At 37.2% G+C, this 22,393-nt stretch overlaps 1 protein-coding gene across 4 annotated transcripts in view; it reads left to right on the top strand.

Moving 5' to 3' along the window:
* LOC100920518 (L-threonine dehydratase catabolic TdcB-like) overlaps nt 1-22,393 on the top strand; it is a 35,621-nt gene that overhangs the window by 4,648 nt on the left and 8,580 nt on the right. For 2 of the 4 annotated variants that reach the window (XM_023495399.2, XM_023495398.2), the window contains exons 3-9: nt 4,995-5,316; nt 11,052-11,168; nt 13,710-13,951; nt 17,609-17,774; nt 18,160-18,256; nt 19,246-19,321; nt 19,440-19,565. In XM_023495399.2, the coding sequence (XP_023351167.1) occupies nt 4,995-5,316; nt 11,052-11,168; nt 13,710-13,951; nt 17,609-17,774; nt 18,160-18,256; nt 19,246-19,321; nt 19,440-19,565 (1,146 nt within the window). Of the gene's footprint in view, nt 1-4,031; nt 4,143-4,162; nt 4,377-4,994; nt 5,317-11,051; nt 11,169-13,709; nt 13,952-17,608; nt 17,775-18,159; nt 18,257-19,245; nt 19,322-19,439; nt 19,566-22,393 lie in introns of those variants that run through there. The other 2 variants (XM_031956384.1, XM_031956385.1) reach the window with 2 other exon arrangements.

Below are 22,393 nucleotides of genomic sequence, written 5' to 3'. Positions count from 1 at the left end.
AATATGTTAATGATGATTCCAAACACTCAAACTGATATAAACCATCCCAGGATTATTTTCTAATTATGCATGCACCTGATTAAAGGGTGGGTTGGGTCTAGAGAGGCTGGTCTAGAAATAACTTGACCCCAGGTTATTTCTTAATGGGTGGGAAACCCATTAAGTTTACTGATGTCAGGGCAGCTAGGTGGCGCAGTGGATAGAGCACCAGAAATAAAATACTACTTTAAGAACTTTATAACTATAATATTAGGGCAGAAAGGCACTTTATATATTATTGATTCTCAGATTACCTCTGATTATCTTACATTTAAGGAAACTGAAACAAAATTGAATGATTTTTATCAAGCTTGGGAAGCTATTAGGTCTAGAGCTAAAATATATACCCAAACAAAGAGTTAGATAATCGAATCCTGGTGCCTTTTTTCTGAAGAGGGATGTAAAGGAAAGAAGTGAGCCATTTCTTTTATAACTTTAATCATTAATGGAATATCACCTCAGTCAAACTAATACACATGTTAAAGACCTTCAATTAAAAATTCCAAGGTCTTCCATTGCATTCAGGGCCATCTCTAGTTTTCTTACTTCATATTTTGTTCAGGAGAAGAAAGTGAAATATCTTTGCACAGCTGTCCTTTAATTTTATACAATTATATTTCATAGCCTAGAGTCTTGGATCTGGGAAGAACATGGAGGACTAGGAATTGATTTTACAATGACAACTTCTGGAAAAAGTAATAGGCTTTCCTGTGGCTGTGTTCCCTTATATTTCAAATTTGCTCAGCAAAGATTTCCCTGAGCCCTGAATGTGAAGGGCATTATTTGCGTTTCAATTATTCTTGGAGATTAAGAAATTGAGGACCTAAGGGGATGAAGGGGGAAGTAGGGAAGGGTATATCACAAAACCAGACAGCAAATGGAACTGGGCAAAGAACCCAGATGGCCCTGCTCTCCAGTCCAGTTTTCTTTCCTTTATTGACTTTAGCAAACTTTTTTCCCCTAAGGCAATGGGCATTAAGTCACTTGCCCAAAGTCACATAGTTAGGACATGTTAAATATCTGAGGCGGATTTGAACCTGACTTCAGGGCTGATGCTCTATTCACTGTGCCACCCAGCTGCCCTGACATTAGTAAACTTAATGGGTTTCCCACCCATTAAATTCTAAACTCCTTAAGAGCAGGGTCTATTTTTGTTTGTTTCTTTTTTGTTTCTAATCTTTCTTTATAAACCCAGTGTTTAGCATATGTATGCTTGGAACTGAGTCAGTCAACAAGCATTTATAGTGGTAGTTTCTGGAGGGGCAAGGGGTTTGGGGGGGGTGGGATAGTAGATAATCCACGTAGTCCATTTCATTAAATGATTATAATTTTTTTTTCTTTTTTTCTGAGACAATTGGGGTTAAGTGACTTGCCCAGGATCACACAGCCAGGAAGTGTTAAGTGTCTGAGGTCAGATTGGTACTCAGGTCCTCCTGACTTCAGGGCTGGTGCTCTATTCACTACACCAATTAACTGCCCCATGACTATAATTTTTAAAAAAGTAAATATATATTTTGCAGGTTGAAGGACAAATGTGATACACAGATATCTAAATCTGCATATTTATACATATACCAATAGTAATTAATACTAAGTAAAATACAAGTACAGTTAAAGGGATTATCAGTTACATAGTAGCTTTTTGATATTGCATAAATTCTTAATTGATTATTACAAATAGCATTATCTAGAATTAGGAAGGAAGCAAACTTTGAAAAAAATTTTAAGATATAAATTTCATTTTATCTTCAGACAAAGATTAACCTTCTTTCCCACTCTCTTTTCTCCCCTGCTTCCCTATTCAAGAAAGCAAGAAAAACAAAATCCCTGTTACAAACATCTATGGTCAAGCAAAACAGAATTTTTCAATGATTGTGTCTGAAACATTTACATTTTAATCTGTATTCTAACATCATTTCCTTTTCATCAAGAGGTGGTGACCATGTTTCATCAATAGTCCTCAAGAATTATACTTAGTCATTGCATTGTTCAGTTCCCAAGATGTCTCTGTCTCTCTCTGTGTTTCTGTGTGTGTGTGTAAGCCTGTCTCAGTCTCTACCTCAGTCTCAGTCTTAGTGTCTCTTTCTCTCTCTCTCTCTCTCTCTTTCTCTCTCTCTCTCTCTCTCTCTCTCTCTCTCATTGGCCTAGATCTGCATTCTTATCCTCTTGAACAGGTATATTCAATCACAACAAATTTCTTCATTATATCCTAAATGATATTTATCTCATTTTGCATTCTGAGTCCTTCACTTCTCTATCAGGAGGTAGGTAATATGTTTCATCATTAATTCTCCGGAACTCTGATTGGAATAAAAATGGTCATATAGATATTTATCTAAGCACTTTGACATGAGACAATTTCCTCTGACTTTCCTTTCCCTTCCTCCCCACCCCCTAGAGTATTCTTTCTCTTTTTTGTTCCCATTCTTTTCTTAAAATAAGTAAGTTGTTTAATTTATATGGCACTGAATAGTACATTTATTTGAATAGACTTGTCATTTTTATTATATTGTCCTAGCTTACCCATAAGCAATTAATACTTTTCCAGTTGTTTTAGATCTGACTATATATGTGAAAAGTGTTTTGTAATTATGTCCATATACTTCCTAGCATATATATATGGACATAATTACAAACAGTGCCATATAAATTAAACAACTCAAAATTATTTTATGGAGCTGGAAAATAATTTGGAAGAATTATCAAGAATATCAAGGGAATAAATAAAAAAAAATTGTGAAGGAAGATACTCTAGCTGTACCAGATTTTAAACTATATTATGGAGTTGTAATTATCAAAATAATATGATACTGTCTAAGAAATAGAATTCTGTCTAAGAAAGAATGGATCAGTGTAATAGATTAGGTAGACAATATATAATAGCAAATGACCATAGTAATTGAGTTTTTGATAAATCAAAAGATGCAAACTTTGGGGACAAGAACTCACCACGTAAGAAACCTGTTAGGAAAACTAGAAAATGATATGACAAAAACTAGGTATAGATCAACATCTCACACTATATACCAACATAAATTCAAAATGGTAATGATTTAGACATAAAGCATGATATCATAAGCAGATATAGGGAAGCATGGAATAGTAATTGAGAAATTTTTTTTCTTTTTTTGCCTAGGCCATTGAGGTTAAGTGACTTGCCCAGGGTCACACAGCTAGGAAGTGTTAAGTGTCTGAGGACAAATTTGAACTCAGGTCCTCCTGACTTCAGGGCTGGTGCTCTATCCATTGCACCACCTAGCTGCCCCTCAAAAAAATTATTTTTTAAAAAACCTATGTGAAATGATACAAAGAGAAAGTCTGAAGAAACAGGAAGTCATTGTGCACAGGAACTGCTAGCAGTATTGTAATGAATATTAACTGTGAAAGACTTGCCTACTCTGATCAATAAAAAACTCCTGATGAAAAAATACTATCCACCTTCAGTGAAAGAATTGATGAATTCTGAATGCATATCAAATTATAATTCTCTTTATTTTTTCTTGCTTTTTAAAAGATGTGGCTAATATAGAAATATGTTTTGCATGATTTCAATGTATAATTGATATCATATCTCTTGTCTTCTCAGTGCGTGTTGGGGTGGGTTGGAGAGAAAGAATTTGGAACTCAAAATTTAAAAAGAAAAGAATGTTAAAAATAAATAATAGTGTTTTCTTTCTTTCTTTTTTAAAGAAAAGGAAACCTTTGGGATTATAATCAAAGCTAGATATGGATTAATGGACTATTCATCCAAGATTGGTTTAATATCCCATGATGTGTAGTTTTAGTGATGAAAAATTAAAGAGAATCTTATAACCTCAATACCAAATCATATAAAATAATTTACATTGCAGAGCACTATTATTTCATATTAATTTTTGTAAAGATGGAAAAAAGAAAGAAATATAAGTTGGGCAGGAGAGAATTATAGATTCAGCTTTGAGTATGGTGAATTTGAGATGCTGCCTATAGAACATCCGATTGGAATTGTCCAGTAGGCAGTTGGTACTGGATTTCCAAGGAGACAGTAGGGCTGAATACATAGTTTTAGGAGTCATATGCACAGAAATAAGAATGGAACCCATGGAAGCTGATGAGATGATCAAGTGAGAGAGTGTAAAGAGAAAAAAAAATAGGGCCTTGGAGGACACCTATAATTGGATGGTGGGGTGGGATTGATGACCCAGAAAAGAAAAATGAGAAAAGAGAGGTGGGATAAATAGGACAAAAACTAGGAAAGAACTTTGTCATGGAAACTCACAGGAAAGAGAGTTGACAGCAGGAAAGGGTAGTTTAAAAGTTGGTACAATGAGGTCAAGAGAGATGATGACTGAAAACAGGTAATATTTGTTGCTGTTTAGTCATTTTTCAGTTGTATCCAACTCTTTGTTACCCTTTTTAGGGTTTTCTTGGCAAAGACATTGGAGTAGTTTGCCATTTCCTTGTTTAGATTATTTTTGCAGATGAGGAAACTAAGGGAAACAGAGTTAAGTGTTAAGTTCCAGGGTCAATCACATGGCTAGTAAGTATCTGAAGCAAAATTTGAACTCAGGTCTTCTTGTCTCCAACCATGCTCTGCTCCCTTTGACACAGCGGGCCACCTTACTGCCCTTGAGAAAAGGTCACTGTATTTGTTAAATAAAAGACCATTGATGCCTTTGGAGACAGAAAGTTAAATTGAATAATATGGTAGGAAGTCAGATGGCAAGAAAAAATAAAGTGGTGGACAGAGTTTGGTTTTTTAAATGGAGTTTATCTGTGAAAAGCAAGAGAGATAGAGGACAAAGTAGCTTGAGAAGATTATGGGATCCAGGGATGGTTTTTTAAGGATGGGAGAATTTGGGTGTATTTTTAACAAATGATATCTTACTGAGAAATTCCTAGTACTTAGATCCCCCATAGCGAGTAGTTTCTTGGCTAGACAAACTCCTAATCCTTCCTTTTATTTCTCTTTCCAGGAACGATGATAAAGAAAAACCTGAAGCTCCCGTCCTTCCAGAATGCATCTATGAAGAAGAGCCCTTGGAAAACAGCAGCCTTAGTTCATGTCAGTCACCTGATCAGCTTGACCAGTTAAATGATTATTTAGAAGAGGATGATATTGAAGGGAATATTAAGACATGGAAGTTGATGGTGCTAGAGCATGGAGATGAGCATCCAGTCATACCATCTACACCCCCAGTCTGCATCCAAACAACCAACTTCCAGTTGATCGAATTGGAAGATATTAAAAAAGCAGCCTCGCAGATCGAGGGGAGTATCCAGGTCACTCCATGCATGGTATGGTATAAGATAAACAGACCTAGATTTTAGTTGTATGTTTGCCACTAACTAGCTGTGGGGTTTGGGCCACAGCTCTCTAGTCTAAGTGCTTTCTAAAGTATTTTCTAAATACTGTTTCTGTGGCAAATGTGTCCTTTTGAAGACCAAATGGGACGAGGTCTTTAAAAAGTTCTGGATGCTAGTCCACTGTGAGGGACTCTTGATTATTAAAATTAGTTTCTCTAATTTACAGGCCATTTTGGAATAGAAAAAAATGCTTTAAAGCAGTCGGTCATGGAATCAACAAGCATTTTTTTAAGTGCTTATTATGTGTGTAGCAATGTACTAACTGCTAGGGATGCAAGAAAAAGCAAGAAATGCTTTAAAGCAGTTGGTCATGGAATCAATAAACATTTTTAAGTGCTTATTTTCTGTGCAGCAATGTACTAAGTGCTAGGGATGCAACAATAAACAAAAATCTGGGTCCTTGACTATGAGGAAATTACAGTCTTATGAAGGAGACCATATGTAAACAACTGTATAAATGCCAAATATACATAGGGCAAGGGAGGAAGAGTATAATCTCAGAATGTTCTTAATAATTGCTTTCTTTTGCATCCTCATATGTTTTACTTTATGCCTTTTAAAAGCAATATTCTGATAAGAGGTTCTGAAGCTTCATAAGACCATCAAAAGAATCTGTGGAATATGATTTTTAAAAACTTTGTCTTAGAGGGAAAGAGTCATTCTCTATAGGCAACTCAGAAGAAAGAAGGAACTGATATGGTGATGACTTTTAGAACTCTAAAGAGAGTAGTTGCATCTTTCTAACATCCAACTTAGTAATTCCATGCCATTTCATTAACATCACCAATGGCTGTTTTCTGTTTTCCCCTTTTCAGCTACTCTTAAAAAAGAATTCTACATCAGATGCCTATATTTCCTCTCCTTATATATATGACCTCTCCTCTCCTCTTAACCTTATGCAATATGATTTCTGACATCATTTAACTGGAATTGCTCTTTCCAAAATTACTAATGATCTAAGTGACAAATCTAATGACTTTTTCTCAATACTCATTGTTCTTGATCTCTGAGCCATCTGTCCTTGTTGATAAATGAAGAGATTGTAAGAGGCTATTTAGGTGGCCTTAAATTCCAATCATTTGTACTAGTTGAACTAAATCATTGATTTATTTTTGAAAGAACTGGCAAATAAAATAATTTAAAAATTCAAATTAGAGCAATTTCTGAGGTTTCCTTTATATTCATCAGAGTGGCAAAGGTAACCAAAGAAAAAGAAAATGATAAATGTTGAAGAGGCAATGGGGAAACAAGCACATTAATGCATTATTGACAGAATTGTGAATACTACCTGTAGCATCCTGCTGACGACTTCCAGCCAGGCAAACTTCCAACAATTACTGTTTGAGTTTAGCCAAGATAACTTTTTAAAAAATTCTGGAATTAACAAACAACAAAAAAAAAGACAATATTAATAGCAGAACAGAAAGAGGTTTATGTGAAACCACAAGTCTCTATTATGTACTTGCTTTTAAAGTTTTATGTAATAAATTCTGTTACCCTCAGAACTCTGTTTCCTTCCAAACTCCCTCCTTTTCTCTTCTATGCCTTAAAAAGTGCTTAGGAAAAACCCCTTTCTTCCTTCCTTTCTTCTCTTTCTTCCTCTTTCCTTTTCTCTGTTCTTCCCTCCTCTCTTCCTCCCTCTTTCCCTTTCTCCCTTTCTCCTTCCCTAAACCACAAGTCTCTATTATGTACTTGCTTTTAAAGTTTTATGTAATAAATTCTGTTACCCTCAGAACTCTGTTTCCTTCCAAACTCCCTCCTTTTCTCTTCTATGCCTTAAAAAGTGCTTAGGAAAAACCCCTTCCTTCCTTCCTTCCTTCCTTCCTTCCTTCCTTCCTTCCTTCCTTCCTTCCTTCCTTCCTTCCTTCTTTCCTTCTTTCCTTTTTTCTTTTCTTTTTCTCTTTCTTTTTTCTCCTTCTCCTCCTCCTCCATCACCTTCTTCTTATTGTTTTTCTCTTCTTCTTCATAATTGCTGAGTCACTACTAGTAATGTTTGAAAAAACCTAGAGAACAAGAGGTATCAGATGACAGAAGAAGAGAAAAATGTCTTGATTTTTTAAAATATAAAGATAAGAACAGGATTTGCAAACTTTAGGGCAATTGATTTGATTTTAATTCCTAGAAAAAGCACAGATCATTAAAAAGAAGTCTTGATTACAAAAGACCAGCATAGTTTCATCCAGAACAACTCAGGTCAAACTAACAACTTTTTTTTTTTTTATTATTATAGCTTTTTATTTACAAGATATATGTATGGGTAATTTTTCAGCATTGACAATTGCAAAACCTTTTGTTCCAATTTTTCCCCTCCTTCTCCCCACCCTCTCCCCCAGATGGCAGGTTGACCGATACATGTTATATATGAAACTAACAACTTTTTTGAACAGGATTATTAAACAAGTAGGTGAGGGAAATGCTACAGATGTAGTTTACCAAGATTTTAGCAAAATTTTGGAGAAAGTGATTTCATTCTTATGGTGAATATGGAGAGATGTAATTTAGATGAAAATATAATTTATCAATGAAAGACTCTTGAAAATCAGTTATAATAAAACATGCTAGTCATCTCCTGACACAGGAGTGATGGATTTGAGATGTAGAACAAGACTTACTTTTCTGGATATTTTACTTGATTTTGATTCTTTGTTTTATGGCTATGCTTGGAGGAAGGCAATGTGTGTGAGAGGGGAAGCTAGTGGTTATATGAGTGGAGAGAAGAATGAGAGCTACTGTGAAGGTAAAAATGAGAATTGGTGACTGAATAGATAAAAAGATGAGGAAGAGAATGTGGAAGAGGAAACAAGATTTCAGATCTGGACGACTAGAAGGATGGTGGGTGATACCCTCAACAGAAATTGGGAAGTTTGAAAGAAAAGAGGGGGTGATACAGGACCAAGATGCAGGACCCAATTGAACACTCCCAATATTCCCCTCCAAAAAAAACTTAAAAAAAAAACAAACCTCAAACTCAATTGGAGCGGCAGAGATACCAAAAGGTCAGAAGGCAACATTTTTTCAATCTAAGACAAATTAGGTCCACACTACCAGGATGGGAGCAATAGTAGTGGGCCTTGGAGGTATTTGTGACAGTAGCAGCAGCTTTAGGGACTCTCAACCCAAACATCATAAGGAGGGGTTGGATAACTAGTCAGAAAGAGATTACAGGGGATGTTTTGCTATCAGTGAGCCCCTATGCAGTTCCAGAACAGAAGAGAACCTTCTGGTCAGTCACAAGGGAACAGGGACCTGATCAAAGTTTCAAGGCAAAGAGAAGCTTCCAAAGGGAAGCAAAGGCCCTTCCTTAGTAAAAACTAAAGGTCAGACCAGAAGAACAGGCTTTCCTGGATCATACCTCCTTGGAATATCAAAAACCTGCTCATTCCCAAAGTAACTCTAAAAACAGCATCATAAAAAATCTTAAAGCTTGGGACACTGCCTCTCTACCCGCAAGTGAGCAGAGTCCATTTTTATATAAAGTTCAGAGCCAAGAAGTAGCCTAGAAAAATGAGCAAATAACAAAAATAGAACTACGGCGGGGAAGATCTAGACATGAACTCAGAAGCTGAAAACATCTACCAAAACCAAACCAAAACTTTTTTTAAAACCTCAAAGAAAAATGCCAGTTGGAACTGAGAACAGGAAGAATATCTGGAAGAATTAAAGCAAGACATAAAAATGATAGAGACAGCATTTCCTTCTCAAGGTCATTCCCCTCCCACCACATACCTCATTCCTACTCCTTGTACTTTGGTTCCCCCTTATTCATGTTAATTCTAAGTTTCTTAAAGTTTCTCCCTTTTCAAAATCCATTTATCTTCTTGTTGGGATCCAGATGGTTCTTTGAATCTAGATAATTAATAGACTCATTTAAATTCACCTCCTCTCAAACTGGTCACCTCTTAAAAGAGTCACCTAGTAATGTGGCCAATCATTTCACAGCCAACTATACTGTAGTTCTAATCCAGTAAAGGAATATTTTTCATACTTTATAAAAAGACCACCTTATTTTGAATTAGTTTAACACTTCCTTTTGTGTTCCTTACTTTCAGGATTTGGTTAGGATTATACTTCAATTTGTGCTCTAGAATTTATCAGTTTTCTCTCTAGAGGTGGGAAGCATTTTTCATGGAGTCTTTGCTAATTGTCTTGGTTCATTATATTGATCAGAGTAGTTGTCTTTCACAAGTGATCATATTATAATATTGCTGTTACTGAATACAATAATCTCCTGGTTCTTCTTATTTCACTTTGTATCAGTTCACATAGACCTTCCCATATTTTTGGAAATCATTCCACTTGTCATTTTTTATAGCACCATAGTGTTCTATCACAATCAAAACACTCCTCCAACTAATGGACATCCCCTCAAAACTCTGCCACAATAAAAGAATTGTTATAAATATCTTTGGATACATAGGTCATTTTCCTTTGCTCCCCAGGATACAAACCTAATAGTGGTCTTGCTGGGTTTTTACACATATTTTCAATGTAACACTCCTTTTACTCTATCTTCTCTTCTTCCCAAGCTGTGGAATCATGAGACTTTGTGTATGTGTGTGTATGTATGTGAGGGGATAATCAAGAAAAATTTAAGCTCTATTTTTTTTGCAGATTTAATTTTTTATTATTATTATAGCTTTTTATTTACAAGATATATGCATGTGTAATTTTTCAGCATCGACAATTGCAAAACCTTTTGTTCCAACTTTTCCCCTCCTTCTCCCCACCCCTTCCCCCAGATGGCAGGTTGACCAATACATGTTAAATATGCTAAAGTATATGTTAAATACAATATATGTATATATGTCCATACAGTTGTTTTGCTGTACAAAAAGAATAGGATTTTGAAATAGTGTACAATTAGCCTGTGAAGGAAATCAAAAGTGCAGTGGACAAAAATAAGAGGGATTGGGAATTCTATGTAATGGTTCACATTCATTTCCCAGAGTTCTTTTGCTGGGTGTAGCTGGTTCAATTCATTACTGCTCTATTGGAACTAATTTGGTTCATCTCATTGTTTAAGATGGCCACTTCCATCAGAATTGATCATCATATAGTATTGTTGTTGAAGTATATAATGATCTCCTGGTCCTGCTCATTTCACTCAGCATCAGTTCGTGTAAGTCTCTCCAGGCCTTTCTGAAATCATCCTGCTGCTCATTTCTCACTGAACAATAATATTCCATAACATTTATATACCACAATTTCTTCAGCCATTCTCCAACTGATGGGCATCCACTCAGTTTCCAGTTTCTGGCCACTACAAAGAGACTTGCCACAAACATTCTGGCACATACAGGTCCCTTTCCCTTCTTTAAGATCTTTTTGAGATATAAGCCCAGTAGAAACATGGCTGGATCAAAGAGTATGCACAGTTTGATAACTTTTTGAGCATAGTTCCAAATTGTTCTCCAGAATGGTTGGATCTGTTCACAGTTCCACCAACAATGTATCAGGGTCCCAGTTTTCCCGCATCCCCTCCAACATTCCGCGTTATCTTTAAGCCCTATTTTTAAGCACTGTCTTGTTTACTAGTTTGTATACGACTATACAAAGTGGAAGATTGAGAATATATGGACAAATAGGAGCTAGATGTATTGCTTTGAATAAGGGAGTTTGGTAAATTTTTGTTCTCATCACAGCAGACTATTTCCTTCCATCTCCAGCACTCTAGACTGTCCAAGAAATACGGCATGGAGCTCTTTCTAAAGAAGGAATTTCTCCAGTACACAGGCTCAGTGAAGGAGCGAGGAGTATTGAATATCTTGACATCCTTGAAGCAGGTAGGACTTGATAGAAAAGTAGCTTGTCAGTAAGCATATATAAAATGTTATAGTTGATTGGGAGGGTAGGGAATATAGGTTGGGAGGGTAGAAGCTAGTGATTGGTTGAATAGTTATAGACAGACAGGTGATGTAATTTATACTTGTAAGTAGACCGTGGCAATGGCAGTGCTTTATTGAGCATATTAGGCATTCTGAATGCTGGCAGATGTTGCAAATATCAAGGAGATTAGAGATGGAAAGAGACCCTGCCCACACTCTCTGAAGAGTTCTGCCTTATAATATTTCTCTCTGATAATTTCACCTGCTTTTTCCTTCTTTCCCTTATGGTATCACAAAATAAATATATACATACACATATATGTGTATGTATATATATATATCATATTTGTTTGTATATGTTATATAAATTTAACTATTTAAATACATACAAAATATTTATTCATATTTGATCCTTGGGGGGGGGGGGGGGGCAAGTATGGGTTAAATGACTTGCCTTGGGACACATAGCTAATAAGTGTCTAAGTTCAGATTTGAACTCAGGACTGGCACTCTATCCCTGGGCCAACTAGCTGTCCCAAAGTAATTCCTGTTCCCAAAACTTTGGGGTAGATTTGAAATATTGGGTTTAATTTTTACTATCTGATTTATGGCCTTGTTTTGATATTTAATACTTATGTATATTTTAGAAGCTGCTTATTGTAGTGAGCAGGGCAGCTAGGTAATTCAATGGATAGAGCTCTGGGCTTGAAGTCAAGAATACTCATCTTTCTGCATTCAAAACTGGCCTCAGACATTTATTAGCTGTGTGCTCCAGGACAAGTTATTTTGCCCTGTTTGCCTCAGTTTCCTCCTCTGTTAAATGAACTGAAGAAAGAAATGGCTAACCACTCCAGTATCTCTGGCAAGAAAACCCCACATGGAGTCATGGAAAGTCAGAGAGGATTGAAATGACTCAACAGCAAAAAAAAAAAAAAAAAACAGTGGGCAGAGCTGTAGATTTAGTTAGAAAGACCTGGATCTAATCCTATCTCTAATGCTTAATAATTATGTGACTACATGCCAATCACTTAGACTTTGAGCCTCAGTTTCCCCATCTGTAAAATGGAGGTAATGATACTTATAGTACTTGCCTTTTAAGTTTTGAGGATCAAATGAGATAGGCATTTAACTTCCCATGTAAATAGAAGCAAGATGTATTACTTAGCTACCTACTTATAGTATTTAAAAAATTCTTCCCCAGATCAAAGAATATGTGATGGGGAATAAGGTGTGAGAAGATGTGGGGTGGGACAGATTATGAAAGGTTTTAGACACCAAACAGAGGGTTTAGAGTTCAGGAGCCATTGGAGTTTATTGAGTAGGGATGGATGGGTGACGTGGTCAAATTCTGTATTTTAGGAAAATGACTTTAGAGGGTAAATGGAGGATGGATTGGTCTGGGGAGAGGCTTGTGACAAGGAGACTAAGCCAGCAGGTAATTGCAATATAACAGGAGATGAGAAGAAGGAGAATATATGAAACTGATGAGAATCTAAAATGGGCAAGATTTGACAAGGTGGGGTGAGAGGGTGAAGAATTAAGCATGACATTTAATCTCTATGAGAAATGATCCAATTGGAACCCTACTCTGGCCCAATCAGTATTGATCAGTTTGATAAAATTCCACAGGGGTAGTGATTATTATAAGTTCTATATGTAAGGCTCCAGAGCCTTACAGTTTTTAAGTTTACTTGCTTAATCATAGGAGGCTAACTAGAGACCCTCCCCTCTTGGTGTTCCTTGATACAATGACCAAGCCCAGCAGGGCAAAGGTGACTCAATTACATGGAATGTCCCCAAACTTATTTTTGTATTCTGCATTTCTCTCTCTTGTCCAACTTGAGTAGGTTACCATCTTATGAACTATGAGCAGAGATGCCCCAAGATTTGCTCAACCCAAGATATACCATTTTAGATGATTTGCCATTTTTTTTGGCCCTTGAAGTAATTGCTGAGGTTCTATAGTGTAGTAGCCTTTCTAGAGTATTCACAGATCAACTCTATCATCAAGCCCTGGCACAAAGGGGACATCTCAAACCATGAGGAAAGTCTAGGGTCCACTTCATTAGAGGGGACTGTGGACCTTTAGTAAAGTGCCGTTGGCTCAGAGTTCTGCCTCATTTTCTTTTATTGTAGACTGGACAATTTTAAAATCCTACACCTGGAATACTTGTATTTTCTTTGAACAAATCAAAAGCTAGGTAGTCGATAACCAAGGGAGAACAGATCCTGGAAAATTGCACAAAGCAAGGATCCAAAATTCGAGCTACCAGATTTCATAGGATCTGCAGGAGTAGAATTAGCAAGAGAACAAATTCAGATTTGTGTATATTCTATCTGGGGTAACCGGTTCTTGCAAGTGGTTAGTCTGGAGCTTTTTAATAGAGGTCAGTAGTCACATTTGATTAGAGTGTGTGTGGAAGAATGGAGGAATAGGGTTGCTTCTAAGAATCAGGCTTTCTCCCAGGCAGAAGCTGACAGGATTATATGTTTGTACAGATCCAGCAGAAAAAGGGAGTGATCGTTGCCTCTGACAGCAACTTCTCCATGGCAGTGGCCTACCATGCAACTGAACTTCAGATTCCAGTGTTTGTCATCATGCCCAGCAATACCTCTGTGGCAAGCGTGAAGATGTGTCGGGACTATGGCGCTGTGGTGATCACCTTTGGTGGGTCACCCAAAGACTCCCGGACTCATGCCCAACAGCTAGCCAAGAAGAATGATTATCTCTTTTTGGAGGAGTAAGTGAACCAGACCTGAAGTCTGTCAGGTTCAACTGGGAGACAGGAGGGAGTAATCATCCTAGAATCTAGAACCCTAGCAGTCAGCTTTTATCATGATAATCAGATCCTGAGCCCTTTCCCTCCCTTTTCAGAAATATTTATTAGGTGTCCATTATATGTATAGAACACTTTGTTATATATAGAAGAGATGTATATATATATATATATATATATATATATATATATATATATATAATATATATTCTATATACAGAATGTATATATATAGAATATACATTATATACAAAATGTATATAATACACGTTTGTCCTCAGAGAATTTATTATATTTAGTTGGGAGATTCTGTGAAGCACTCAAGCTATTTACCTATTATTACTTGCTTTCACAACATGACTAGCCCATATAACTTATTTTAAAATTTAAATTGTATTTTTTCAATGAAATAATTACTTTCTCTACCTCCTATCTTACCAAATCCCTTATATACATTGAGAAAAAGAAAAAGAAAATCCTGGTATCAAATATGCATTATTAAATAAAACAAATGACAGATTTTTAAAAAGTCCTCTTTCACATTCATCACCTTTATGTTAGAAAGTGGAGAATATGCTTCATCATTTCTCCTCTGGAATCATGCTTAGTTACTGCTTTGATTAGAAATTTCCAATCTTTCATGGTTGTTTTTCTTTATAATGTTGTTATTGTGTACATTGTTCTCCTGGTTCTATCCACTCCATTCTATATCAGTTCATACAAATCTTCTGAAGTCATCCCCTTTATCATCTACATTTTTTCAGCACAATAGTATTCCATTAAATTCCTATACTATTATTTGTTCAGCTACCCTTCAATTGATATGTACCCTTTTAGTTCCCAATTCTTTGCTGACTTGGAAAGAGCTGTTATCAATATTTGTGTACATGAGTTCTTTTCCTTTCTTTGATCTCTTTGGAGTTTCATTCTAGTAATCGAACCATGATTATATAAGATTACATGCTTCTTCAACCACTGGGAATTGTAATCTGCTTGTACCCACAATACATATATCCATTGCCACCTGGATCAATTCTTTGGAGATGGCAATTTGCAACTATACAGTATCATTGGGAGAACATATGTCTTAAAAAGATTGGTTTCTGCCCCAAGGAGTCACTTGGGATTATTAAAGGTACTGTTTGATATCCTAATTCAACCTCCTCTCTTCCAATTAATCATTGATGATCTATCTTAATGAGATTATCAAAGAACTTCCTGCCTGATCAAAATTCAATTTGGGGTTCAAAGAACTTTTGAGGGCAGGAAGGGGTAATTAGGTTCTCTTGTCCATCTTCCCTACCATTTGGCAGCAAATGTTTTCTAAGTGGCTGATTTTGTGCTGGGTCAGAGGACCCCCCAGAAAAAATGAAAGATCACTCACCATACTTATGGATCCTAACAATGTTTAGTGAAGGACTTTTTCTAAGACTTCCATTAAAAGACCAAAGATACAGGGGCTTCAGTTTCCTCCAGGTAACAGATGAAGTCTCCCTCAAGTACCAGTGTTTAATAATGCTGCTGTTCTGAGATCAGTTTGTGAGATACAGCTTCCACAAAGGGTTTTTTGCTTGTTACTAAAATGAAGGGTCCTGTTCCTTACATGATATTACAATGACATTTGTATAATTTCTCTCACTTCTCAAAGATTCTAGGGCAATGATTGTTGAGGAGACAAGGTATTACCTGTTGCTTTCACCCCAAATCTAGCTGTGTTGTAATTCTGTATTCTCTACACAGCTGCCAATCTTTCTAAGGCACATAGTTGACCACATCCCTGTCTTGCTCTAAACTCTTCAAGAAATTTTTATAGTTTTTGTATCCAAAGCAAATGTTTTAGTCTAACATTCTAGGTCTTTCAAAATCTGGGTTCTTCCAGAATGGGGCCCCCTGAAGCAGGAGGGCCTGCAAACTCACTGACTGCTCCCTCCCTTTCTGCTCCATTTTTGTATATAAGAGAATAAATCAATTTTACCCTAGTAGCTTTTCTGTCCACTGGTTTCTCATAAATGGAGGTGCCCAGCATGCCCATAATTCCAGTAGGCCCTCTGAAGGACTAGAAACCTCATACACAGGTGAGGAGAAGTTCCATGTTCATATAGTCTCTTTAAATCACCTTTGCATAAAAAATAAACTTTTTGATTTGTAGGAAAAAAAATTGGGATCCTTCCAGTCTTTTCAGATTGTTTGACTTTAGTGGTACACACTTTCCATTCTGGTCAAATTGGATTAAGTTGTTCTTGAGTTCAAAACTCTTTCCTCCATGAATCATCCCCACCCCAGGAATCTTTTTTTCTCATCTCTGAAAATCTTTGAGACTTGTTTGCAATATTCTGGTTTGCTCTCTGGAGATCCTCCAAATGGGCCTTGTTTTCAGCAGAATAATCACCACAAGAATAGTCGAGAATAAAGTCCAAAGTCTTTATTATCTCCTTCACAGTCTGTCTCCTTCATCTGGGGCTGGACTAGCTTTGGGGGGACCTTCACATGGGCCTTGGTCTTAGTGGAGAAATGAAGGAGACAGGATAGCTCCCACAAGGGTCTTTATCTTCCAGTCTGTCCTCCAGTCCTCTGTCTTCTCTATCTCAGAGTCTCTCTTCCCTCCCAGATCTCTTAACTCTTACATACTCTATTATGAATACATCATCATAGGTGTCAATCTTATAGAATAGGTATCAATTTGTAGAGTTATACTAAGTACTAAGTACATCTAAACTAGAGAATCATTACCTCAATTCCACTGAGTTAACACCTTGTTGTGAGATTGTTTCAAGTACATTTGGCCCTCTACATTTGTTACTTTCTCTCACTATTGATCTTAGGTTCCCTCTCTTTTGAGAAAACTTTGCAGGTCCCAGAAGATTCCTAGCTTTTAATCTACCTTAAATTACTTTGTATTAATCTTAGATGGAAGAAACTAAAATTTGACCTAAAATTCTTTTTTTTTTTTTATACATGACCAAACTGTTATTTTGCTGTACAAAAAGAATCAGACTCTGAAATATTGTACAATTAGCTTGTGAAGGAAATCAAAAATGCAGGTGGGCATAAATATAGGGATTGGGAATGACCTAAAATTCAAATCACTTACTAGCTTTGATTCTAGAAAAGTCACTTAATCTCTTCAGCTTCAGTTTACTCATTTGGAGAAAGGGAAAAATAAGGCACCTCCTCCATAAAACCATTCTTAGGATCAAATGAGTTCATGTATTTGTAAAACTTTGTTGTCCTTGTTCAGTCTTCTCTGATTCTGTGACCCCATTTGTTGTTGTTGTTTTTTTTTTTTTTTTTTGGCAGAGATACTGAAGCAGTATGCTATTTCCTTCCCCAGCTAATTTTACAGATGAGAAACTGAAGCAAACTGGGTTAAGTGACTTGCCTAGGGTTACACAGCCAGTTCAAGGTCTGATATCATATTTGAATTTGGGAAGATGAATCTTCCTGGTTCCCGGTTCTGTGTGCTATCCCTCAATCAACAACTGTTTCACCCATATACCCCTATCTTGCATGTACTAGGTATTTAATAAATGTTTGTTTAACTTGTTGATCCAGTTTTCAGTGAGTCAGAAGTGGATTTTGTTTTTCTTTTCCCCTCTCATATTTTCTTCTATCTTCCAACAGAGAAGACAGCCTCGAGTACGTCTCTGGTCTGGGCACTATGGGGTTGGAAATCTTCAGGCAGGTACCAAGCCTGGATGCAGTGGTGTTCCCTGCTGGAGGCCCTTGTGCACTTCTGGCAGGCTCTGCAGCTGCACTGAAGCAGCTGAGCTCCCATATCTCTGTGATTGTAAGTTCCCACCTCCTCCACCACTCCTGGCCTTGATATGAGACTCAGTGGTACTTGTACAACTAGTCCTCAGCCTGCCCTGAACTCCTTATATAGCTGATCAATTCCCAGCCTTTCATTGGCAAAGAAGAAAGAGCAACATGTAGAAAGGAGAGCAGAAGAAAACAAATAGGGAGCCAGGCAGAAAGTTAGAGCTGGTATAGACTTTGAGGTCATCCTCCCAAACCCCCTCATTTGACAGATGAGCAAAATGAAATAAATGCTTTTCCACTTGTGCTGGAAAAATCACAGAGCAAATTTGTGCTTCCTGATTCCTCACCTCAATGTTTTTTTTTCCATGCAACTACATTTCTCCAAGTCACTTGATGCCATTCTCTTTCCCCAGGGTGTCCAACCTGAGAGTTTCCCTGTCCTAAAGCATTCTCTGAAGGTAGGCCATCCAGTGGAGAGCCAAGCCGGGAGCGGCCACCTGTTCTATAAAGGTAGGAGCCCTCCCAATCTCCTCAAGACCTTGATTTTATAATGGCCTTACCCTGGGTCCTGGATCTATGCCTTATTGTATGTTTTTCATATACCAATTGATTAATTAACCAACCAATTGATTTAGAAAACACCTACTATCCATTAGGCATTATCCTGTGCTCTAGAATTGTGATAGGGAAAAGGATTTTGCACGCTATACCACTGGTACAGTATAGATCAGGAAACTCTTCCCATCAATGCAGGTCATCACCTTCTCTGTAACTCAGAAGATCCCTGAGTTGTGATAGGCAGCATATGCCAGACTGACTCTCTGACAATGTGGCTTCCTGAGGATACAAAACAACAATAAAACAGTATCTGTCCTCAAAGTAGTTATTTTTTTGATCATAGGTTTCCTATTTCATTATTAGACCAACTTTAATTCAACATTGTCTTAGTTAACACCATCAAGCTAACTCCTATCATACTTTTAACTTTGCAGAAACTCACAAATTCCAGTCTTTTCCCTAAGAAACTGACTGAAGAGGTAACTAAGGTGGGCCAATCGGAGCTTTATCTTAGGGCACTGAACTTAGAAGGTGCCTTATTACTTGAAGTATTAGAGCAGAAGTTAAAGAGTAAAGGTTTTTTGCCTCAATGTTACAGGAATAAAGTTAAAAGTTATTAGGTGGTGGCTGGTGGATCTTTTTGTCTAGCCAAATTGGTGTCCAATTTGACAACTTTCCTAAAAATAGCCTCACACTCATGGCCCAGGTTGTCTATTTTCTTAGGGATTAGTATCCTGATTCCTCCAACCCAAGGGGTATCATCCTGATACCTCTCTTTTCAATGTAGGGCTTTTGCCTTTCCTTGGACAAGGGGTATGATACTTGACAGAGAGCAGAAATCCCCAGTTTCTGACTCTGCCCCTAAATCTACCCAACTACAAAGTTAGTAGAACTTTGGGAGGGAGCTCCTTAATCCAGGACATATCAATTTTTCTCCACAGACTTGAGTGAACCATGCTCCAGAAAAAATACCCTGCAGCTGGTGGGGCAGCTTGTGGACAAGATTGTCACAGTGACGTATGTTTCCTAGATAGCTCCCATGTGTAAGGGGTACTCAAGACTTGCAGCTATCATGGAGGGAAAGGGGGTCCTGTCTTTTTTTTCCTTATTTCTTTATTTTACATCCTTCTGGCAGGGAAGAAGACATTTTGATTGCCATGCTGAGGCTGCTGGAGTACGAAAGAGCCACTGTAGATGCAGAAGGTGCCATTGGTCTAGCTGCTATTGTGTCTGGGAAGTTACCAGAGTTAAAGGGCAAAAGGTACCTAATGGATAGACAAAATCCTGGAAAATGTATTTATTTGTGGTTGTCTATGTGCTCTGGCTGAATCCAGATATTCGGCATCTATTTACATCAATATCAAATCAACATCCATATAATCTTTACTATGTTCAAGATGCCATGATGGGTCTGTGGGAACACTGTTACTCAGGATATAGTTTGCCCTGGCCCATCGCCAGTCATTCTGATTTATTTTTGCTGTGATCTCTTTAATGAGATCTCTTATTGTGGAACAAAAAATTCTTTTTAAGAGAATCTAGGACAAAATTGAGCTGTAGGAAAAGGATCCAGCTTTGCATAAACACAACTTCTTGCTATAAGCTTAAGTTTTTTCTTCTCATTACTTTATAAATTTTTGCTGATCTCCAATCTCTGGCTCAAGGCACTCATTCCCCTAATCTGATTGGTCTGGTCACTGGACCTAGGTAGGGGGAGAACATGAGACTGGTGATTTGCAACTACTCCCTCACTTAAATCCAATTCATTGCCTCCTTAATGTCATGGTTCTCTTCAAGAACAAAGAACAAACAGCAATAAAAAACTCTAGTTGTATATAGGAGATAAAATTCATACCTAATGTTTGTCCTCTGTCTTATCTGTCTCTCTTAGCAGAGGAAATTAAGTGATTAAGTGATTTACCTAAGTACAGTTTGATAGCATCAAGAGTTTGAACTGAGGTCCACATGACTCCAGAGTTGGTACTTGCCCTATTGTATCACCCAGTTGCCCTCCCCTCCCACCTACTGTTTGTTCTCTAAACAAATACCATGAACTTTAAAACTGGAGCTGTGATCTCTTTAATGAGATCCCTTATTGTGGAACAAAAAATTCTTTTTAAGAGAATCTAGAACAAAATTGAGGAAAAGGATCCGGCTTTGCATAAACACAACTTCTTGCTATAAGCTTAAGTTTTTTCTTCTCATTACTTTATAAATTTTTGCTGATCTCCAATCTCTGGCTCAAGGCACTCATTCCCCTAATCAGATTGGTTGGTTTCCTGAATATTCATACACAAGCAGCCCTCTCCCCAATTATTTCAGCCGCCTTTTTTTTTTCCATTACCACTTAATGATCATATGACTGATATAGCATCCACTCTCCCTTAATTGAGCACTATTTAGACTTGATAACATGCTGTAATTCCACATTTACTCTTTGTACACTGCATGTAAATTAGCAGGTAAAAGAATGTGATGTGAAGATGAGGCAGGATAAAGGGTACAGGTTAGCATGATTTTCTAAAAAAAAAAGTCTGCATTCTCTGGTGCTCTTGGAAAAGAAGTTTAAAGTGTGGATATTTTATCTTTGAGGTAAGAATCTGAACACAAGAGATTAAACAAGTTCCTCAAAGTTAATGAGAATATCCAATTCAGAGTCTTTTAGCAGATATATCTAATGTCCAGCCAGCTTTTTGAGGCATTCCCAAAAAATTTTCCTTGAAAAACATTTTCCTTCTCCTAGCCCCAATATTGCCAGAAACCTGTCCATTAGAAATAGAAGGAATCCATATTGCACAATGGCCAGAGTGATGGATTTGAAGTCAAGATGATTTGAACTAAAATCTCACCTTAGCTGTTTACTACCTGGGTGATCCTGTGCAAACCATTTAACCTTTCCTAGCCTCAATTTCATCATCTGTAAAACTGAGATAATAATAAAACCTAATTTATAAGACATTGTGGGGCTCAAATGAGATGGCATTTTGCAAACAGTAAAACACAATATGAATACCAACTAATATTCTTTTGGATTAGATACTGCCCCCATCCCATTACCTACTTGATAAAACACACATACTCACTAGAAAAGACAACATAGGCAGTCCCAAATGCCTCAGTGGGATTGACTTTACCAAATGACTCTCTTGTTTGAATAGGTATGATGCTTTATAGCATACGGGGTCACTAAATACTAGATTAGGGGAGATGGTGGTCTAAAGGGAAACTGAAAATAGAGAACTGGGAGTTCTGGAGAAAAGAAAAGGTTTGCTACCTTTATAATTGTCCTAAGCTTAGTGTATACCCTTGAATAGCATGGGCGATGAACTTTGACTGATGTGCAAGGAAAATATAGTAAAATATATGTTTAGGTTTTGAGTAAGAGTACCATATGTCTCTGATCTGAGAAAAATCAGATGAGACTCATGGTAAATTAACAACTCCTTCAGGAATGGACCCTTTGGAGATTTTTTCCCCTCTATATCCCTAGTGCCTTGCACATAGTAGGAATTCAATAAATGCCTACTTTGAATTATAGATTAACCACCAAGCTTTTTCTGGATGATTATTATAGTTCTAGGTGGGTTTTTTCCTGGAACAATTATGAATGCTAATTCTAATGGGGAGAGTCATTCAGCAAATAATAATTGAGAGCCTACTATGTGTTATGTACTGTACACTATGTATATATAAAAAATAAAGTGAAAAGGAAGGAGCCCAGGTGGATTTTAGAGGATAGATAGAATTTGGACAGACAGACGATAGGGAGAGACAGCCTAGGCATAGAGGAATTGAGAAAAACACCAAAGTTGGAATATGCAAAGGTTGTTGACAAGAAGATGAGCAGCAGAATGAACACATCAGAGAAAGATCACAAGCTTATCGAAGTGATTCTCAAAGCTGAGATCCAGGGGGGGAAAAATTGTCTAAGATCATGCATGTGCTGAGTGACAGAGCCAGTCCAGCCCAGGGACTCTGCCTCCAAATTCAGAACTCTAGACAGGAGGGTTTAGATTTAAGCCATTGCTAACATTAAGAATCTCTGCTCTCAGGGCAGCTAGGTAGCGCAGTGAATAGAGCATCAGTCCA

This window comes from Sarcophilus harrisii, chromosome 2 (assembly GCF_902635505.1).
Source record: "Sarcophilus harrisii chromosome 2, mSarHar1.11, whole genome shotgun sequence".
Lineage (NCBI taxonomy): Eukaryota > Metazoa > Chordata > Mammalia > Dasyuromorphia > Dasyuridae > Sarcophilus > Sarcophilus harrisii.
The sequence above is the reverse complement of the archived record's forward strand: the minus strand, read 5'-3'. Positions and strand labels throughout refer to the sequence as shown.